General features: G+C 20.9%; 4 protein-coding genes across 4 annotated transcripts; all 4 read right to left on the bottom strand.

The window, feature by feature from the left end:
- Positions 1 to 462: 462 nt before the first annotated feature.
- On the bottom strand, positions 463 to 3,577 carry LOC128951478 (uncharacterized). Its single transcript, XM_054296726.1, has 6 exons — positions 3,182 to 3,577; positions 2,785 to 2,917; positions 2,458 to 2,712; positions 1,809 to 2,044; positions 1,098 to 1,500; positions 463 to 677 (listed from the first exon to the last, which is right to left on the bottom strand). Exons 1-6 carry the CDS (start codon positions 3,473 to 3,475, stop codon positions 463 to 465), a joined length of 1,536 nt encoding a protein of 511 aa, XP_054152701.1. The 5' UTR covers positions 3,476 to 3,577.
- Positions 3,578 to 8,048: 4,471 nt separating this feature from the next.
- LOC128951479 (uncharacterized) lies at positions 8,049 to 11,162 on the bottom strand. Its single transcript, XM_054296727.1, has 6 exons — positions 10,872 to 11,162; positions 10,218 to 10,350; positions 9,833 to 10,087; positions 9,458 to 9,693; positions 8,837 to 9,239; positions 8,049 to 8,263 (listed from the first exon to the last, which is right to left on the bottom strand). Exons 1-6 carry the CDS (start codon positions 11,160 to 11,162, stop codon positions 8,049 to 8,051), a joined length of 1,533 nt encoding a protein of 510 aa, XP_054152702.1.
- A 3,016-nt stretch (positions 11,163 to 14,178) lies between these two features.
- Positions 14,179 to 15,701, bottom strand: LOC128951480 (uncharacterized). Its single transcript, XM_054296728.1, has 4 exons — positions 15,471 to 15,701; positions 14,968 to 15,364; positions 14,659 to 14,794; positions 14,179 to 14,245 (listed from the first exon to the last, which is right to left on the bottom strand). The coding sequence occupies exons 1-4, from the start codon at positions 15,699 to 15,701 to the stop codon at positions 14,179 to 14,181; spliced, it is 831 nt and encodes a 276-aa protein (XP_054152703.1).
- Positions 15,702 to 15,764: 63 nt separating this feature from the next.
- Positions 15,765 to 16,634, bottom strand: LOC128951481 (uncharacterized). Its single transcript, XM_054296729.1, has 4 exons — positions 16,345 to 16,634; positions 16,110 to 16,242; positions 15,815 to 16,040; positions 15,765 to 15,777 (listed from the first exon to the last, which is right to left on the bottom strand). The coding sequence occupies exons 1-4, from the start codon at positions 16,537 to 16,539 to the stop codon at positions 15,765 to 15,767; spliced, it is 567 nt and encodes a 188-aa protein (XP_054152704.1). The 5' UTR covers positions 16,540 to 16,634.
- Between the last annotated feature and the right edge of the window lie 1,735 nt (positions 16,635 to 18,369).

Raw genomic sequence — 18,369 nt, forward strand, 5'->3', positions numbered from 1 at the left:
TTGTTATAAATAACTAATTGAAACATTAATTTCAAGTTATTTTTGATATTAACTGCTAATAATTTATAATTGTTGCAAACTAATGGAGTATTTTGAAAACAAATAAATTTTAATATGTCAAAAAAATTAGCCTAGTTCATTAAATATTAGCCAGCAATTTTTTCAATCATCTTTTAAATTATTTATATAGACTATATATTATATTGAATCTATAATATAACTATATATTGAATATATATATATATATATATGATATATACAGTTACATTGGACATTTGAATAATAAAATAAATATCAAATCAAAATATCTAAAAATATTTTATTGGTATTTATATATAATAAAATTACACAATATATTATTTTTATTTTATTACATAAAATTAAAACTTGAATAATTGTAATATAAGTATACTCTAATTTTTAGTTTTAAACCATATATATATATATATATTGATAAATCATCTAGGTTTCAGTAATAGCCAGATTCATTTTGCTGTCCAAACCTTTTGATTGTTCCTTGTATTGATCGGACGGTGCAAATATATCAATAGCCATAACATTATATTGTGATAGAAATTCAACCTGGCGCATCAACATTTCGCCAGCCATAAATATTTCATATTTTTTTGTGCCCATGCTCAAATAGTCAACATAGGATTCAACTATCGATTTAATTCCTAAAAAAATAAAATACTTATTTTTATTTTATGTTTTTTTTAAAAAAATTAATACTACTGAATAACTAATATACATAATAATAATAATATTTATAGTAATAGTTTAGTTTATATGTTAATTATTAAAATCTAATTATATTTTTAAAAATCTAAAAAAATAGTATATAATTTAGATATATATATACAATCGATTTAATTCCTGAAAATAAAATGCTTATTTTTGTATTATTTTTTTTTGAAAAAAATAATACTACTGAATAACTAATATACAATAATAATAATAATAATATTTATAGTACTACTTTAATTTAGAATATTAAATATTAGAATCTAATTATATTTTTTCAAAATCTAAAAAATAATATATAATGTAGATATAAATTATATTTAATATTATTTAAATATTATAATATAAATTACCGGTTAATATAGAGTATAGGGGCGAATATGCCGACGCTCCAGGTTTAATAGCTTTAGCAAATGTTCGGACACTTATCAAACAGTCTACTAATGTATTGCCCTGTAGTCCATACTTACTGTACGCTTCCAACGCATCCCTATCTATATCATCGATCTCTTTATACAATTTATTAATTTGTTTATCAATATTTTCCACTTGAATTGGTAATTGTTTATTCAAATCTTGCAATTTTATAACTGTTTCCTTTAATTGTCTCTCATAGTTGGCCTTATCTGCGGACAGTTTTTCCATTGCCAACTGTTTACCGGTTTCTACGGACTGGTTAGCCTTTACTTGATCGGCGTGAACGCGGACAGCATTTTCATAGTGTTTCAAATCGGACTCTTTATGCGGATTATGTTCCTATAGTTCAAAATAATAATTAATTATAATATTTTATTATTATTAATATTTATAATAATTTATAGTAATAATTATATTCAAATTCAAAATAATAAAACTTATAATACTTATATTGAAGATTTTTTTTTGAATGTAAATTCTAATAATTCAACAAAAAACAACATAATTGTAAACTAATTTATACTAAACTTAATAATAAAACTATAAAACAAAATATATAATAATAGTTTTTAAAGAAGTTTTATAAAAAGCAAAAAAAAATTAACAATTAAATTTTAATTTCATAAAAACCTATTTTGAAAACATACATCAACATATTTAGTTTTAGTTTCTGACCACCATCTTATACCCCAAAAACTAAATGATTCAGTTTGTTGTTTAGCAACTTTAATAGTGTCCGGTATATTTTTGATGGACTCCTGGGCATCCCTTTTCAATCGATACATTTCCTCAGTACGGCGTTTAGTTTCATCCAATTCCGACTCAACCCGACCCAAGTATTTGTTGGTTGCATTGATTAGATGATTATATTTTTCAATATCGCCTAAAAGTTTATTTAAAAAAAAAAATTTAAATAAAATACTGTATTAACTATTAATTTGATTACTTTTATATAATGTATAATTACAGTAACAATTAAATAAAAATTTAATTATTATAAGTATTTGTTGTTAGCATTGATTAAATGATTGATTGAATGAAACGCCTGTTATGTTAAAATAGATTAATATATTTTTTTTAATTATTCAAGTACTATATGTTCATACTGTAAATAATTAACTTGATTAACAGTAAATATTACGATTATTATATTTAAAACTTTTTAATATAATTAAAACATTTAATCAATATTTTAAGTTTATCATCGAATTATTTGATAAAAAAATTAAATACCCAGTCACACACACACACACACACCTATATAAACACATATATATAACTTTTATAGACACTTACCATTTAACTGTGCGATTGGATAAATTAAATTATTTTTATCTTCAAAATATTTTTTAATTTGTTGTTGTTTTATGACCTTATTTTCCATAAACTTTGCCGCTTCCGGACCAATGATCTTAAAGATTTCAGTTGTCTGTTCACCGAATATAGTGATAGCATTTGAATCTAATTTATTAGCCCTTTCGATACAATCGTCCAAACGGTTCAATGCTTTCGGTATGTTTTTCTGGGCAATTGCTATGGCTGTCTGACTGCCTGTTAATATATAACAGTTATATATAAATATATATTATAATAGTTTCATATATATTAATATAATTATAATACCTTTGCTAGCCTTAACAATCTCGTAGGCTTTCTGTATAGTAATAGTTAAGTCGCGTACGGCTGCAAAACTAGCCGTTATTGTCGATCGGGCCAATACATCCTGTTTTAGGCTGTCCACCAAAATAGGAATAAGCTAATCAAATAATAATAGTAAGTATTTTATTATACATTTTTTTAAATTAAATTTAAAACTATAAATAACTAACTATAAATAATTAACTATATAACTAACTATAACTATAAATAACTAACAATATAACTAACTATATAACAAACTATTATTACAAATAACTAACTATATAACTAACTATAACTATAAATAACTAACTATATAACTAATTATAACTATAAATTAATTAATAATAAATAGCAAATTGTTTTAATTAATAATAATTACAGTTTCTTTCCAGAACTTGCTTTGTTCGGCATTTTTAATTTCCGGCACATAATCGGCCACTTTATAGGCAGCGGTAACAATAGTTTCGCAATGTTGCAGTTGATGACCAAAATTTACAGTCTGTTTCCTAATGGCCAACTCGTAGTTGTCTTCATAGGCGGCCATTTTGTCGGGAGTCAGCTCTTGTAGTTCTTTGCCAGACATAGGCATCGGTACCTCTGATATAGTATCGATGGCTAAATCGCCAGTACTATCGTTATCGTTGTCGCCATAATAGTCATAGTCATCGGACATTTTTTATCTATTTTTATTGTTATTATATACCGTATAATACTTTATAATTTATAATATTTTTTTTTGTTAGTTTTTAAGTTACTTATAATAGTATATTGTTTTAAATCGTTTTTAACATTTTACACTTGAAATGTTAAGAAATAATTTTGTGTTTTTAAGATACTATAACTTTTATATCAATTATTTTCAAAAAAAACTTGAAAAGTTTTGTTCAAAAAAAACTTGAAAAGTTTTGTTTACTGAAATCTATAATGGCTTTTTGAGTCTGTCTGTCTGTGTGTAGCATTTCATTTTGCGAATTTTGAAATTCTGACTTCAGATTCGGTTAGAGGACTACTAATAATCTATTGAAAAGTTGTATTAAAATTTTGATATATCTTCGGGAACATAGACAAAATGGCGGCCAAAGTACAAAAAATTTTAAGAATAGATTTGAATAAAGCATCAAAAATAAGCATAAGAAATATGCCTTAAAATTTTGATATCTCTTCAGAAACAGAGAAAATGGCGGCCAAAGTAAAAAATTTTAGGTAACAATTTTAACGTTTAGAATTGTTTAGAGCATCAAAAATAAGATATAATATATCAGAATTATTATTTTATTTTTTCAAAAATGGCGGCAAAGTATGATTTTAGCTGTTTATTTTGTTATACTTAATCATTTAATACCGCACATGACTAAAGTTTGGTTTATTATGTCATACCGAGTCATTCGATACCCTACATGATTAAAGTTGAGTATATTTTGTCATACTGAATCATTTGATACCCTACATGACTAAAGTTAAGTTTATTTTGTCATTTTACTAAATGACTAAAGTCAACTGACAATTAATTTGCGAAGATAATAATTTATGTCGTCAAAGTTTTTTTTTCTAATAATGCTTTCTAGCATTCTTAACTGGTTTTTATTATAATTTATTGATAATATAATCTTTTGATAATTTGTTATATATTTAGTAAATTGCAATGACTTAATGTTAAACACTTAAATTAGAAAATAATAATAATCATTTATATAAACTACTTAATATACTTAATAGATATTTAATAATAATATATTAGTTTTTTCATTTATAAAATAAATAGATAAATATTGATAATACTACTTAGTAACTATTATTAAAAGTATTATAAATTTATATTGTTAAAATATTATTTAATAATAATAATAAATTATTTTAGTATAATATCATAACTTAAATAAACCTTTGGTTTTGTCAAGAAAAGAAATTGAGATTATTTTGTGATGTAACAAATTATTACTTAAAATTATTTTACATAAAATCTAAAATCATTTATTTACAAAAATTAAAATAGAAATACATAAATATAAGTGATAAAATAATTAATTATTAAATATAAATACAATTAAAATAAACTGAATGTATCAGGAAATATATTATCAATATATTAATATGTTGTTTATTGTTTGATAAATATCTTGAATTACTTACAATAAATTATTATTGACACGTCTAATATTTATATTTTTTAACATTATCTAGTCTTATAATACATTACATATATTGCAATTTTTGTTAGAAAGATATGTAGAATCAGACATTTTTTAAATAAAAACACTAAATCAATAATAAATATTATTTTTTTTTACATTTTTACCCTCAAAGTTACCATTAGTATCTCACTATATGTTTATTTCTTGGACTGAGAGCATACTATTTGATAAATAATATTATTGGTAACTCAAGGGTAACATTTATAAAAATGAATTTATAATCTTATATTTCAATTTTATATTTTTATTAAATGTTATTGAATTGTAATTTATATATCATATTAACAATTTTGGTATTATTAATATTTTTGTAAAATAAAAGTTTACATATAATTATCCGTTTAAAAGTTATGCTCATTTATAGTTAAAATATAAAATGTTATATAACTTTCTTATTTGTTATTTCCTGACAAATCCTAAAATATAAAAAAACTAATCAATTTATACAAACTACTCTAATCTATGTATAAATTATTAATTTTTTCTAATAATTTATGACCTTGTAGTTTTAAAAAAAATAAATTATTAATATTCATATTATTTTAAAACTGTTTATTAAATAAAATAAAAAGTTATTTTAAAATTTTTTTAGTTTAAATAAAATATCACAATTTTAGATATTTTATAAAATAATAATAGACTTGTGATTTATAGTATTATTTAATCTTATTATTTTGTATAATAATTCATTAAAATAAATAATTTCATTAAAATTTAAAAATAATAATAATTATCAAAGAATTAACTATTATTGATAAAAAATTTTGTTTTAATTTTAATCTAATAAAAAATAGTTATAGTTATAAATTGATTTATATTTTTATATAATGTAATGTATATGTTTGCGTAATAGATGCGTAATTTTTTTTAAAAAAAAATATCAAATAATTATCAATTACTAATATATTTTATTAATATTTATTTATAATGCAATTAAACAGTGAAATCGTTTTAATTTTGTTTTGCAAAAAATATACTAAAAATAATTAATTACATTATTTATGTAGTAATATTTTAATAGTCAAAATAGGAATTTTATATAAAAAACTATTTTTTTAAATTAATACCAAATTAAATTTTAATTAATGAAAAACCTAATTTATGCTAATATCTAACAATTGCATAATTGATTAGAATATTATTATTGATATTGTTATGAAAACTAGATTATTAAACTTTGTATTAAATAATAATATTGATTTTATAAATATTAGATTATACTTATTATTTAATTAAAAAATAATAAATCTAGATCAATATATTTATTTAAAATAAAATAATTTATTTATTTACACTTTTAAATTACTTATTTAGTTTTATAAATTTTATTATTTTTTTTTAAATACAACGTATCATATTAGATATTAGTGAATAAAAAATAAATATCTAAAGTTATGAATGTTTTTAATTACTGTAATTACATTAACAATTATGTTATAAATTAGTAATTAAAACAAAAGTTTTATATTTATTATTAAATAATAAAAAATAGATATATTAGTTATTTTTTAAATTAAAAACATATTTTTATTCTGTTTTTGTAATTATTATAACATTTTATCAAAACATTTCTAAAATTTGAATTAAATAACTAATTTTTCAAAATAATAACTATTGTTATTTATTTAATTTAATAAATTACAAATTGGATACTTAGTTATTATCAAGTCCAGCTGTACTAAATTGAATTATTAAAAACTATAGTAAAAAGTTAGATTAACATTATATTATTGTTAACAGTAAGTTATCAAGCGCAATTATACTAAAATAATTGTTCAAGGTTATAAAGCAAAATAAACTTGTATAAAAGCTAAACAAGTTATTATATTAGTTAACTACTAAAATATAAATACAAAATATAATTAAAACTTATATTCTAATACTATTTTAAAATTATTTAAATATCAATAATAATAATATTAAAAATGTTGTCCAAAGTTATTGTCTACACATTTATTTCAATAATTGCCACAAACTATGGACAATGTGATCGAAATTTTCGACTACCGGTTCCAGTAGTGGTATCGGTGCCGGTATTGCCAAACTATTTGCACAATATATAAACATACATAATATTAACTGCATAGTTAATTTGCAATTTTATTTTTGAAAACTGTAATTTTTATAATTGTAAAATTTTAGATTAATTAATAAAACAAAAATTAATATATATATTTATAGATTACTGTATACTTGTCAATTATTTTTTGATTAATTAATTTTATATATATATATTTAAAATATCAGTATTTAGATCAATATATTAATTTTTAATAATCTTTTTTTAATTATTTTTTTTGTTGCTTATTAAGAAATTAGATACGAAATCAAATGTCCAGTCGAAATGTTAACCAGTCAATTGTTATCTGATGTTTTGATTGGTCAAAAAATGTTAATTGACCATGCACAATATTTGCTAAATTATTCAAACAATGTACGAAAATCAATTACAGTGTATCACAAAAAAAACGTTGTTGGCAAATTGAACAATGTGAATAGACAATAATTATATATATATATATTTATATTAAATAAATATATAATATTTAAAAAGATATTTAATTAAAACTAAAATTTTGTTCATTTAACTAATTATGTAATAAAATAAAACCCTAAAAAATATTTTTTAAGTTGTAAATTACTTAGTTTAAGTCTTATTGTTAAATATTACAAATGACTAATTAAAACACCAATTTAAAGTTAATATTAACTGCTAATAATTTATAATTGTTGCAAATTAATTGATATTTTTGGAAACAAATTAATTTTAATATGTCAAAAATTAGCCTTGTCCATTAAATGTTAGCTAGCAAATTTTTTAATTGTCATTTAAATTATTTATATAGAATATATATATATAGTTACATTGGACATTTGAATAATAAAATAAATATCAAAATTATATTTTATTGTAATTTGTATATAATAAAATTACACAATATATTATTTTTACTTTATTATATAAAGTTAAAAACTTGAATAATTATAATATAAGTATAAGTATACTCTAATTTTTAGGTTTAAACCATAGATATATATATTTAGATTAATTATCTAGGTTTCAGTAATAGCCAGGTTCATTTTGTCATCCAAACCTTTTGATTGTTCCTTGTATTGATCGGACGGTGCAAACGTGTCGATAGCCATAACATTATATTCTGATAGAAATTCAACCTGGCGCATCAACATTTCGCCAGCCATAAATATTTCATATTTTTTTGTGCCCATGCTCAAATAGTCAACATACGATTCAACTATTGATTTAATTCCTAAATAATAAAATGCTTATTTTTATTTTATGTTTTTTTAAATTAATACTACTGAATAACTAATGTACAATAATAATGATATTTATAGTATTACTTTAATTTAGAATATTAAGTATTAAAATCTAATTATATTTTTAAAAATCTAAAAAATAATATATAATTTAGATCACGGTTAAGTAAGGGGGGGGGGTTATTTTTATTTTATTTTTATTTTTTAAAATAATTAATACTACTGAATAACTAATATACATAATAATAAGATTTATACTAATATTTTAATTTAAAATATTAGTACTAATTTAGATATATATATACAATAGATTTAATTACTGATAATAAAATGCTTATTTTTATTTTAATTTTTTTTTTAAATTAAAACTACTGAATAGCTAATGTACAATAATAATAATAATATTATTTATACTAATATTTTAATTTAGAATATTAAGTATTAGAATCTAATTGTATTTTTAAAAATTTAAAAAAATAATATATAATTTAGATATAAATTATATATAAATATATATATATATATAATTTTATAAATAGTATAAAATATATAATATAAATTACCAGTTAATATAGAGTATAGGGGCGAATATGCCGACGCTCCCGGTTTAATAGATTTTGCAAATGTTCGGACACTTATCAGACAGTCTACTAATGTATTGCCCTGTAGTCCATACTTACTGTACGCTTCCAATGCATCCCTATCTATGTCATCAATTTCTTCGTACAACTTATTAATTTGTTTATCAATTTTTTCCGCTTGATTTGGCAAATCTGCGTTCAATTGTTGCAATTGTATAACCGCTTCATTCAATTGTTTTTCATAGTCGGCCTTATATTTGGATAGTTTTTCCATAGCTAACTGTTTACCCGTTTCGATGTCCTGATTAACTTTTAGTTGGTCGGCGTGAACGCGGATAGCATTTTCATAGTGTTTCAAATCGGATTCTTTATGCGGATAATGTTCCTATAGTTCAAAATAATAATTCAAAAAATAATTCAAAAAATAATTCAAAATATAATTCAAAAAATAATTCAAAAAATAATTCAAAAAATAATTCAAAAAATAATTCAAAAAAAATAAACAAAATAAATGTAAACTAACTTATTCTAAGCTCTAATATAATCTTCTTATTAAATAATAGTCTCTTTTTTTATTAAAAAAAATTAAAGTAAAAAACTTACATCAACAAGAATCATTGATGTTTGTGAACAAATATTAATGTTTAAAAAACTAGTTGATTTAGTGTGTTCTTTGGCTACTTTATAAGTGTCCGGTATATTTTTGATGGACTCCTGGGCATCCCTTTTCAATCGATACATTTCCTCAGTACGGCGTTTAGTTTCAACCAATTCCGACTCAACCCGACCCAAGTATTTGTTGGTTGCATTGATTAGATGATTATATTTTTCAATATCACCTGATTTTTAAATCATAAACAATAACAACAACAAAGTTTTTAATGAAAATTAATATGAAATAATAATAATAATAATAATACAGTACTATAGAATTATTTACTAAAATCAAGAAAAAAAACTTAAAAATATCGTACTAACCATTTAACTGTGCAATCGGATGAATCAAATTATTTTTTTCCTCAAAATACTTATTAATCTGATGTTGTTTTTTAGCTTTTTCTTCCGCAAACTTTGCCGCTTCCGGACCAATGATATTAAAGATTTCAGTTGTCTGTTCACCGAATATAGTGATAGCACTCGAGTCCAACTGTTGGGCCCTTTCTATACAATCGTTCAAACGGTTCAATGCTTTCGGTATGTTTTTCTGGGCAATTGTTATGGCTGTCTGACTGCCTTTTATTATAAATATAATTAAAATTATATGTTAACTAAAGTTTTTTTAATTTTATGATTAAATAGAATAAAAATTATTATTTAAAATTATAAAAAAAAACTTTGTTATAAATATATATATTGTTCATACCTTTGCTAGACTTAACAATCTCGTAGGCCTTTTGTATAGTAATAGACAGATCGCGTACGGCTGCAAAACTGGTTGTTATTGCCGATCGGGCCAATACATCCTGTTTAAGGCTGTCCACCAAAATGGGAATAATCTGTAAGCAACAAAAAAAGGGTGTCAAATAAAATATTATTAATTATTTTTAATAATAATTTATAAATTTATATATATATTTTATTCAAAAGGTTTTGATTTCAGGGGCGGTATAGGGGGGGATAAATAGCAAAAATCTCGAAAAAGTTTGATTGGAGTGTAGGGTGGGGTGAACAATTTTTAATTGGAATTTTAACCGACTATTTTTTCAAACTTAAGTAAATTCCCTGTAAATTCCCTATAAATTCACTATTAAATCCCTATTACTTACCTATAAATTCTTTATTAATTTACTATATATTACACTAATAGAGTAATAGTTTGCAAACTACTTAAATTAGTTTTGTCAACTTACGGTATATATTTATATTTAAAAAAATAGTTATTACAATAATTTTTTGTAAATTAATTAATTAATTAAAAAATTATAGATATATTAATTATTAGACTTATAAATAGAAAAAATTGTTATATAATGAAATTAATAATAAATAGGAAAAAATTGTTTTTTTTAATAATTACAGTTTGTTTCCAGAATTTGGTTTGTTCTTCATTTTTAATTTCCGGCACATAATCGGCCACTTGATAGGCAGCGGTAACAATAGATTCGCATTGTTTTAGTTGACGACCAAAATTAACGGTCTCTTTCATAATAGCCGACTCGTAGTTGCCCTCATAGGCGGCCATTTTGTCGGGAGACAACTCCTGTAGCTCTTTGCCAGACATAGGTTGCAGTATAACTGAGTTATCATTATTAGTAGATCCAGAATCTTCATCGTCATTGTCATCCCAATAGTCAAAGTCATCAGACATTATTTTTTAATTAATTTTATTTTTTTTTATTTTTTTAGTATAAATTATATTATATAATGAGAATATAGTTTTTTTTGAAATGTTAAGTAATCTAAATATATTTCTTTATATAATAATAAAAGAAAAAACTTTATAAATTATAATTTTTAAAAATGTTTACTGATAATTCAATTATACATGCATAGTGTTTTTATATTACAAGCAAAATAATAAAATTTAAAAACTTAATAAATAAAATACAAATATAACTTGATTTACAGCCTATTATTTGCTGTTTTTTTTTAAAACAATTATTATATAATCTAATATTACATAGAAACGAAAAAATTTCTTTATTAATTAATTAAATAACTAAATTAATTATCAGTAAATTAACTTAAATAAATTTTTACGTTTCTATTACTTCAATAAAAATAATATTTTTTATTAGTTTCACAAAAGTAATAATTATTTTAAAAAAAAAACTATTCTATAGATTACTATAAATTTTGAATTTTTATTAATTATTTGATGAATTAATAAGTAAAAAAAGTTAAAAATTTTATAGATTTTATTTAAATCTTTTAAAATTTATATTTTGTTATATTAAAATTTTATTTGTATTTCAAAGTTATTAAACAAATTATTAAGATTTTATTTAAAAACATTTCACACAATCAGTTATTTTAATATGTCAAATTTTATCAATTTATTATTTAACTAAAAAAAACTAATCAGTCTAAATTTAATATAATAATACCCAAATAAAATATATTTCCTAATAATTTATTGTCTTTTTTCATTTACATAGAAAATTATCTTATCAATAATATAAATATGTTTTAACTAAAATAAAAAATAATAAAATATTTTATTTATTTATTGTTTTTATTATTTGTAATATTTTTTTTAAAATGAAACAAAATTCTATTATTAATGAATAATATATAATGTTAACATTTTTAATTAAGTAATTGCAAAGGGAGTATATGCACTGGTATTACAAATAATAATTAAATATTAGTATTAGTATTTTAATTTAAAAAAAACTAAAAAATTAATTAATTTAATTAGATTAAACTATGATATAATAAAAAGATGAATTATTATATAATATTTGTATAATAGTTTATTGTGCATTAAATAACATTATATTGTATGTATAGTGTTATATATCTTTAATATAATTATAAAATAACAATAGATATATAGTATAACAACAACAACAAAGTTAAAGTTCTATTGAAATTTATTCATGAGAAATTTACTATAAACTTTCTTATCTTTGCTTATCTCAAGTTGTTAAACAAGATAATTGATAAAAATAAAAATAATCACGAATTCAATCAAAACAGCTATCAATTGTCGACTTAATTGTTGTATTATGTTTTTTGACTATTTTCTACAATCGGCAATGATATTCAATTACTTAATAATTTATATTATAATATATTGAAATATAAAAAAAAAATTTATTCAAACTAATATTAAAACTAAAACAGTTTATAAAAATATTTCTTATTTATTTATATAGTAATATAGATATTATATAATATATTTATAACAAACAAATGGTTTGGTTAACAATGCGGGTATTATATGTCCAGTTAATCATTTGTCGGCACAGTATCTACAAAAAACTATTATTAATATTTCCAGTATTGCATCAATGGTTACGGTAATTATTAAATAAAATTGTCTTAAATTATTAAATATTATATTTTAAAGTATTAATAAAATAATAATAATTTAAGTTTAACTGTTGTGACAGAATAATAATATAGAAAATATTTTCAAAGGTTGGGTCTTATCCGCCTACCCCTGCTTGCCTTGCCTACCCTTGCCTACCCCAAATATTTTTGCCTACCCCTGCCTACCCCAAATATTTTTGCCTACCCCTGCCTACCCCTAACATATTTTGCCTACCCCTGCCTACCCCTAACATTTCTGCCTACCCCTGCCTACTCTTGCCTACCCCTAACTTTCTTGCCTACCCCTGCATACCCTTAACATATTTTGCCTACACTTGCCTACCTTTTCCTACTAATAATATTTTTGTTTAACTTAAACTTACTATTAATACTTAAAATAATATAATAGAAAATATTTTTATTTTATGCAAAATTTTTAATAATATAAGTTTATATAATTATAATAAATATAATTAAACATAAAATAATAAAAAAATATATAATTATTTTAATAATAAACAAGTAATTTTAATTAAGTAATTATATATTTTTATTATTATTTATTTATATTTAATTATAAACTAATATTATTAAATTATGCATAAAATAAAAATATTTTCTATTATATTATTTTAAGTATTAATAGTAAGTTTAAGTTAAACAAAAATATTATTAGTAGGAAAAGGTAGGCAAGTGTAGGCAAAATATGTTAAGGGTATGCAGGGGTAGGCAAAAAAGTTAGGGGTAGGCAGTGGTAGGCAGAAATGTTAATGGTAGGCAAAAAAGTTAGGGGTAGGCAGGGGTAGGCAGAAATGTTAATGGTAGGCAAAAAAGTTAGGGGTAGGCAGGGGTAGGCAGAAATGTTAATGGTAGGCAAAAAAGTTAGGGGTAGGCAGGGGTAGGCAGAAATGTTAATGGTAGGCAAAAAAGTTAGGGGTAGGCAGGGGTAGGCAGGGGTAGGCAGAAATGTTAATAGTAGGCAAAAAAGTTAGGGGTAGGCAGGGTAGGCAGGGGTAGGCGGATAAGACTCAACCATTTTCAAATAAATTATTTTTTAAAAATTGTTATTTATCAACAAAACTCATTGGCCTACGATGTCTCAAAAATAGGCATAGATATGATGACCCGGGAATTGGCACTGAAGTTGGCACCCAATGTTCACGTCAATACAATTAAGTAGTTAAACATTTTTTACAATATATTTAAATCATTTATTATTAATATTTTTGATATTAATAGTATGATTTTTGATGTAAAAACTATCTATATATTTTTTGTAGTCCCGGTTTGATAGACGACACAAAAAATAATGACCGATGTTTTAGATCCGGTTATTATTGAAGCGTTCAAATAGTTGATAATTTGGTCATCGATGACGGTATTATGTATGGCGGTTCAAATTTATAAAGTTTACTAGTTAAATTAACAAAGTAATTCAATATTAATAAATTATTAAAGTCTTATTTAATATTAAATGAAATATTTATAAATCAAAATTATATAGAAAATATTTCTAAATTATTTGTTAACATTTTTATTATATTAACATATGAAATAAGCTTTTTAAAAGATATAATATAAATACAGTAAAATTTAACAAATACTTAGTTAAATGTGTGTTTAAAATTATAAATGTCTTAATACTTAAAAAAATAGAAATAACAATCAATTCTTATAGAATTAATATATAATTAATTTTTAAGTTATTTTAAAATTTTACAAAATAATAAAAATAACTTTTTTAATAATATTCTAATTAATTAGTTAATTGTTTTTGTAATTTATTATCCAATTGTTGTTTATATTTTTTATGCGACGGCGAAAACGATTCGACAGCCATTACATTATAATGAGACAGAAACTCAACCTTTCGTATCAACATTTGTCCGGCAATAAAGATATCATATTTTGTTTCGCTTTCACATAAATAATCAATGTGCATTTTGACAAACAATTGTATTCCTTAATAATTAAAAAAGTATAAAATAATTGAATTTATATTAAAATTTTAAATAATACTTATTACTAAAAATTATCTATACGTTTGAATTATGTATATGAATAATTAACAATTTAACTATTAGATCTATTAGACAGTTTACTGCATATAATTTAAAATTATAAAAAATAATTACTTGTTAAAATGTTTTCCAATGGCAAATAAATTGACGCTTCCTCGTTAATACATTTGCTAACTGTACGTACTTTAATCAAGCATTCTACAAATGCACTTCCCTTTAGACCATACTTAGTATAGGCTTCCAGTGAATCTTTTTCTAAATCTTCAATTTCATTGTACAATTTATTAATTTCAATGTTAATTTTTTCAACTTGTCCCGGTAAATCTACTGACAATTTATCTAGATTAAATTCAGTAGTCTCCAATTGTTTGCTATAATCAGCCTTTTTATTTTCTAATTCATTAACTATATGATTGTAATCTTTTTTTTTATTGTCTTTAATTTGATCAGCCAATACGCTTATAACATTTTGATAATATTGTTTATCAGAATCTTTATGTGGATTTGCTTCCTGATTGATTTAAAAAAAATTATTTATTTATAAATATATTTTTTAAATAAAATAATTATATTAAATTAATTAAGCAAAAAATATATTTCAATAAAATTTTTTATACCTTAATAAAAGTTTTGAATTTTCTTTCCCACAATTTTAAACCAAAAATATTTACATAATTTGTCATTTCTGTGGGAGCATCAATTGTTTCTGGTATATTTTTAATAGTAGTTTCGATTAAATCTTTTAATTTATTAATATCTTTTAAGTTACTTTTAATCTCTTGTTGTTCTAATTTCAAATTTTTTACATAATTATCTGTAGCATCGATAAGTTGTTTATATTTATACATATTTCCTATTATAAATAATATATTAAATGATTTATGTAAATTAATGTATTAATATATTAAATTTTAAATATATAGACTTTTTACCTCTTAATTGAGCAATATTATCAATTAGCTTATTTTTTTCTTCAAAAAGTTTCTTAATTGCTTTTATTTTAGTAGCTTTTTGTTTCATGAATTTTGCTGCTTCGGGTCCAATAATATTAAATATTTCTGTTGTTTGTTTGCCAAAAGCAATTATAGCATTTGATTTTAAATTTTTTACATTATCTATACACTCTTCCAATTGTTTTAACGCTTCCATAATATATTTTTTAGCTATATTTATAGCTGGTTTGCTACCTATAATTTTATTCAGTAAAATTAATTTAAAATATTATATTTATATAATAAAAATAACTTATTTTTTACCTTTACTAGCCTTAACAATAGCATATCCATTTTGTATGTTACCAATCAATTTATTAATTGCCAAAAAACTTGTTTGAATTGTTGATCGTGCAAACAATTCATCTTTTAATATATCAGTAAGGTTAGGTATTACCTATGCAGAAATATATATTTTAAATGAATAATATTAAATATATAAAATTAAATTCTTTATAAATAAATTTTAAAATTAAAATATTTCAAAAAATATAATTACTATGTTCTTCCAGAAATCGCTTTGTTCTTTAGTTTTAAATTCTGGTACATAATCGGCCACTTGATAGACAGCATCCACAATAACCTCGCATTGTTGTAACTGTTGACCAAACAAAAGTGTTTGCTTTTCAATTGCCAATTCATATTCACTTTCATAAGCGGCCATTTGCTCCGGCGATAAATCATTATAATCCATTCAGAATCAATCGGTTGACTAATGGAACTGTCATTACTTGCCTTAACATCATTATCGTCCCAATAGTTTTTTTCAGCCATTTATACAATTTCTGATTTTATAATTTTAGTAAAATTTTTCTTTTATTTTATACACAAATTTAATACAGTATGTTTTAACAATTATAATTGTAAACATAGCACTTGAATTAATCTTTTTTTTATTGACATTTAGTGATTATAAAATCTCACTATTATTTAATACTAATAATATATGTTTTATATATATATATATATTATAAATACTCATATAATCTTGTAAAGTAATATAGATATTTTTTGTTATCAAATATTTGATTTAATTATTTCTATAATATATATATATTTTAATTATTTTTATATTGCATATTTTATTAATATATAACTCTAATTAATTTTTAATTTCAAAAGAAATTTTATAGCTATTTCTTAATTTTTAACTAATTTTTTGGTTATTAAATAATAATAATTATAGAATATAATTGTTTTAGTATTATTTTATTTATTTATAGAATTATAATCATATCTATTATTTATTCAGTTTAATAAATTTAGATAAAATTATAATAAAAATTAATTAATACAAGTGAAATACTTATGCTGAAATTGATAGTATTATATGCGCTTAAAAGTTACACAATTATTATGAAAAAATATTAATTTATTGTATTAATAATAATTATCTATACTTTCTACAAAATTTTTAATAATATTATTTTATAATTAATTTTAATTTTATTAATTAAAATTAACTAAGGTATAATTATTCTATAGCTAATTGCAATTAATGAATTTATAAATTTAGATTTTTATATTATTTTAATAAACAAATAATAAAATACATATAGTTGTTTATACTAAATTTTAAATTAAATATATTAAAATAATTATATTAGTTAGTTTATAAGTAATACAAAAATTAATTAAGATAAGTATAGATTACAGTTTCTAAATTATCTATTTAATCAAAATATTTTATTAAAATAAATAAATTAAAATACAGTTTAAGCATTTTATACATATTTGTATTAATGTACATTTGTAATAAATACTTAACAAAATAATTATTTATAATAAAAATTTATAATAGATTATTTTTAGACTAAATTACTTTAATTAATTTTTTAAAAGACAGTAACTAAAAAACAAAATTAATATTTTAAATTATTAATAATTTTTATTTTGTTTAATATTATTTAATATTGTTTAATAATAATAATATTTATAATTATGTTTTATTTTCTCTAATTGATTCATTTATATATTTAATATTAACTTTTTTAATAAAATTTTATTTATTCTTATTTTAAATTTTATTAAAATATTTATTGCGCTTTTTTATTATTATAAATTGTAATTTTTAAATGTTTTTTCTATAATATAATTCATTATCCATTAGAATAAATAAAATTAATTATTTTTAACAAAAAAATAATTTTAAGTTTATATTGAATTGTTTATAATTACATAAAAAACCAGTTAAGAATGCTAGAAAGCATTTTCAGAAAAAAACTTGAATATCATTGAAAACCATTAGTTTGTATAATTATAGCGGCTATAAAGTAACATATAAAAATCTAAAAACGTCAAATATACATAAATTAAATGTCATGTTTGATATCAAATAACTCAGTGTGACAAAATAAACTCAACTTTAGTCATGTACGGCATCAAATGACTCGGTATAACAAAATATACTCAACTATAGTCATTCAGGATATCAAGTGACTCAGTATGACAAAATATCTTTGACTATAATCTTACTTTTTAAAAATTAATAATTTTGATTTATAATATCTTATTTTTGATAATC

This window comes from Oppia nitens, unplaced genomic scaffold (genome assembly GCF_028296485.1).
Source record: "Oppia nitens isolate AA-2021 unplaced genomic scaffold, nextdenovo-longstitch-racon4-pilon3 scaffold1_pilon_pilon_pilon, whole genome shotgun sequence".
NCBI classification, from domain to species: Eukaryota; Metazoa; Arthropoda; class Arachnida; order Sarcoptiformes; family Oppiidae; genus Oppia; species Oppia nitens.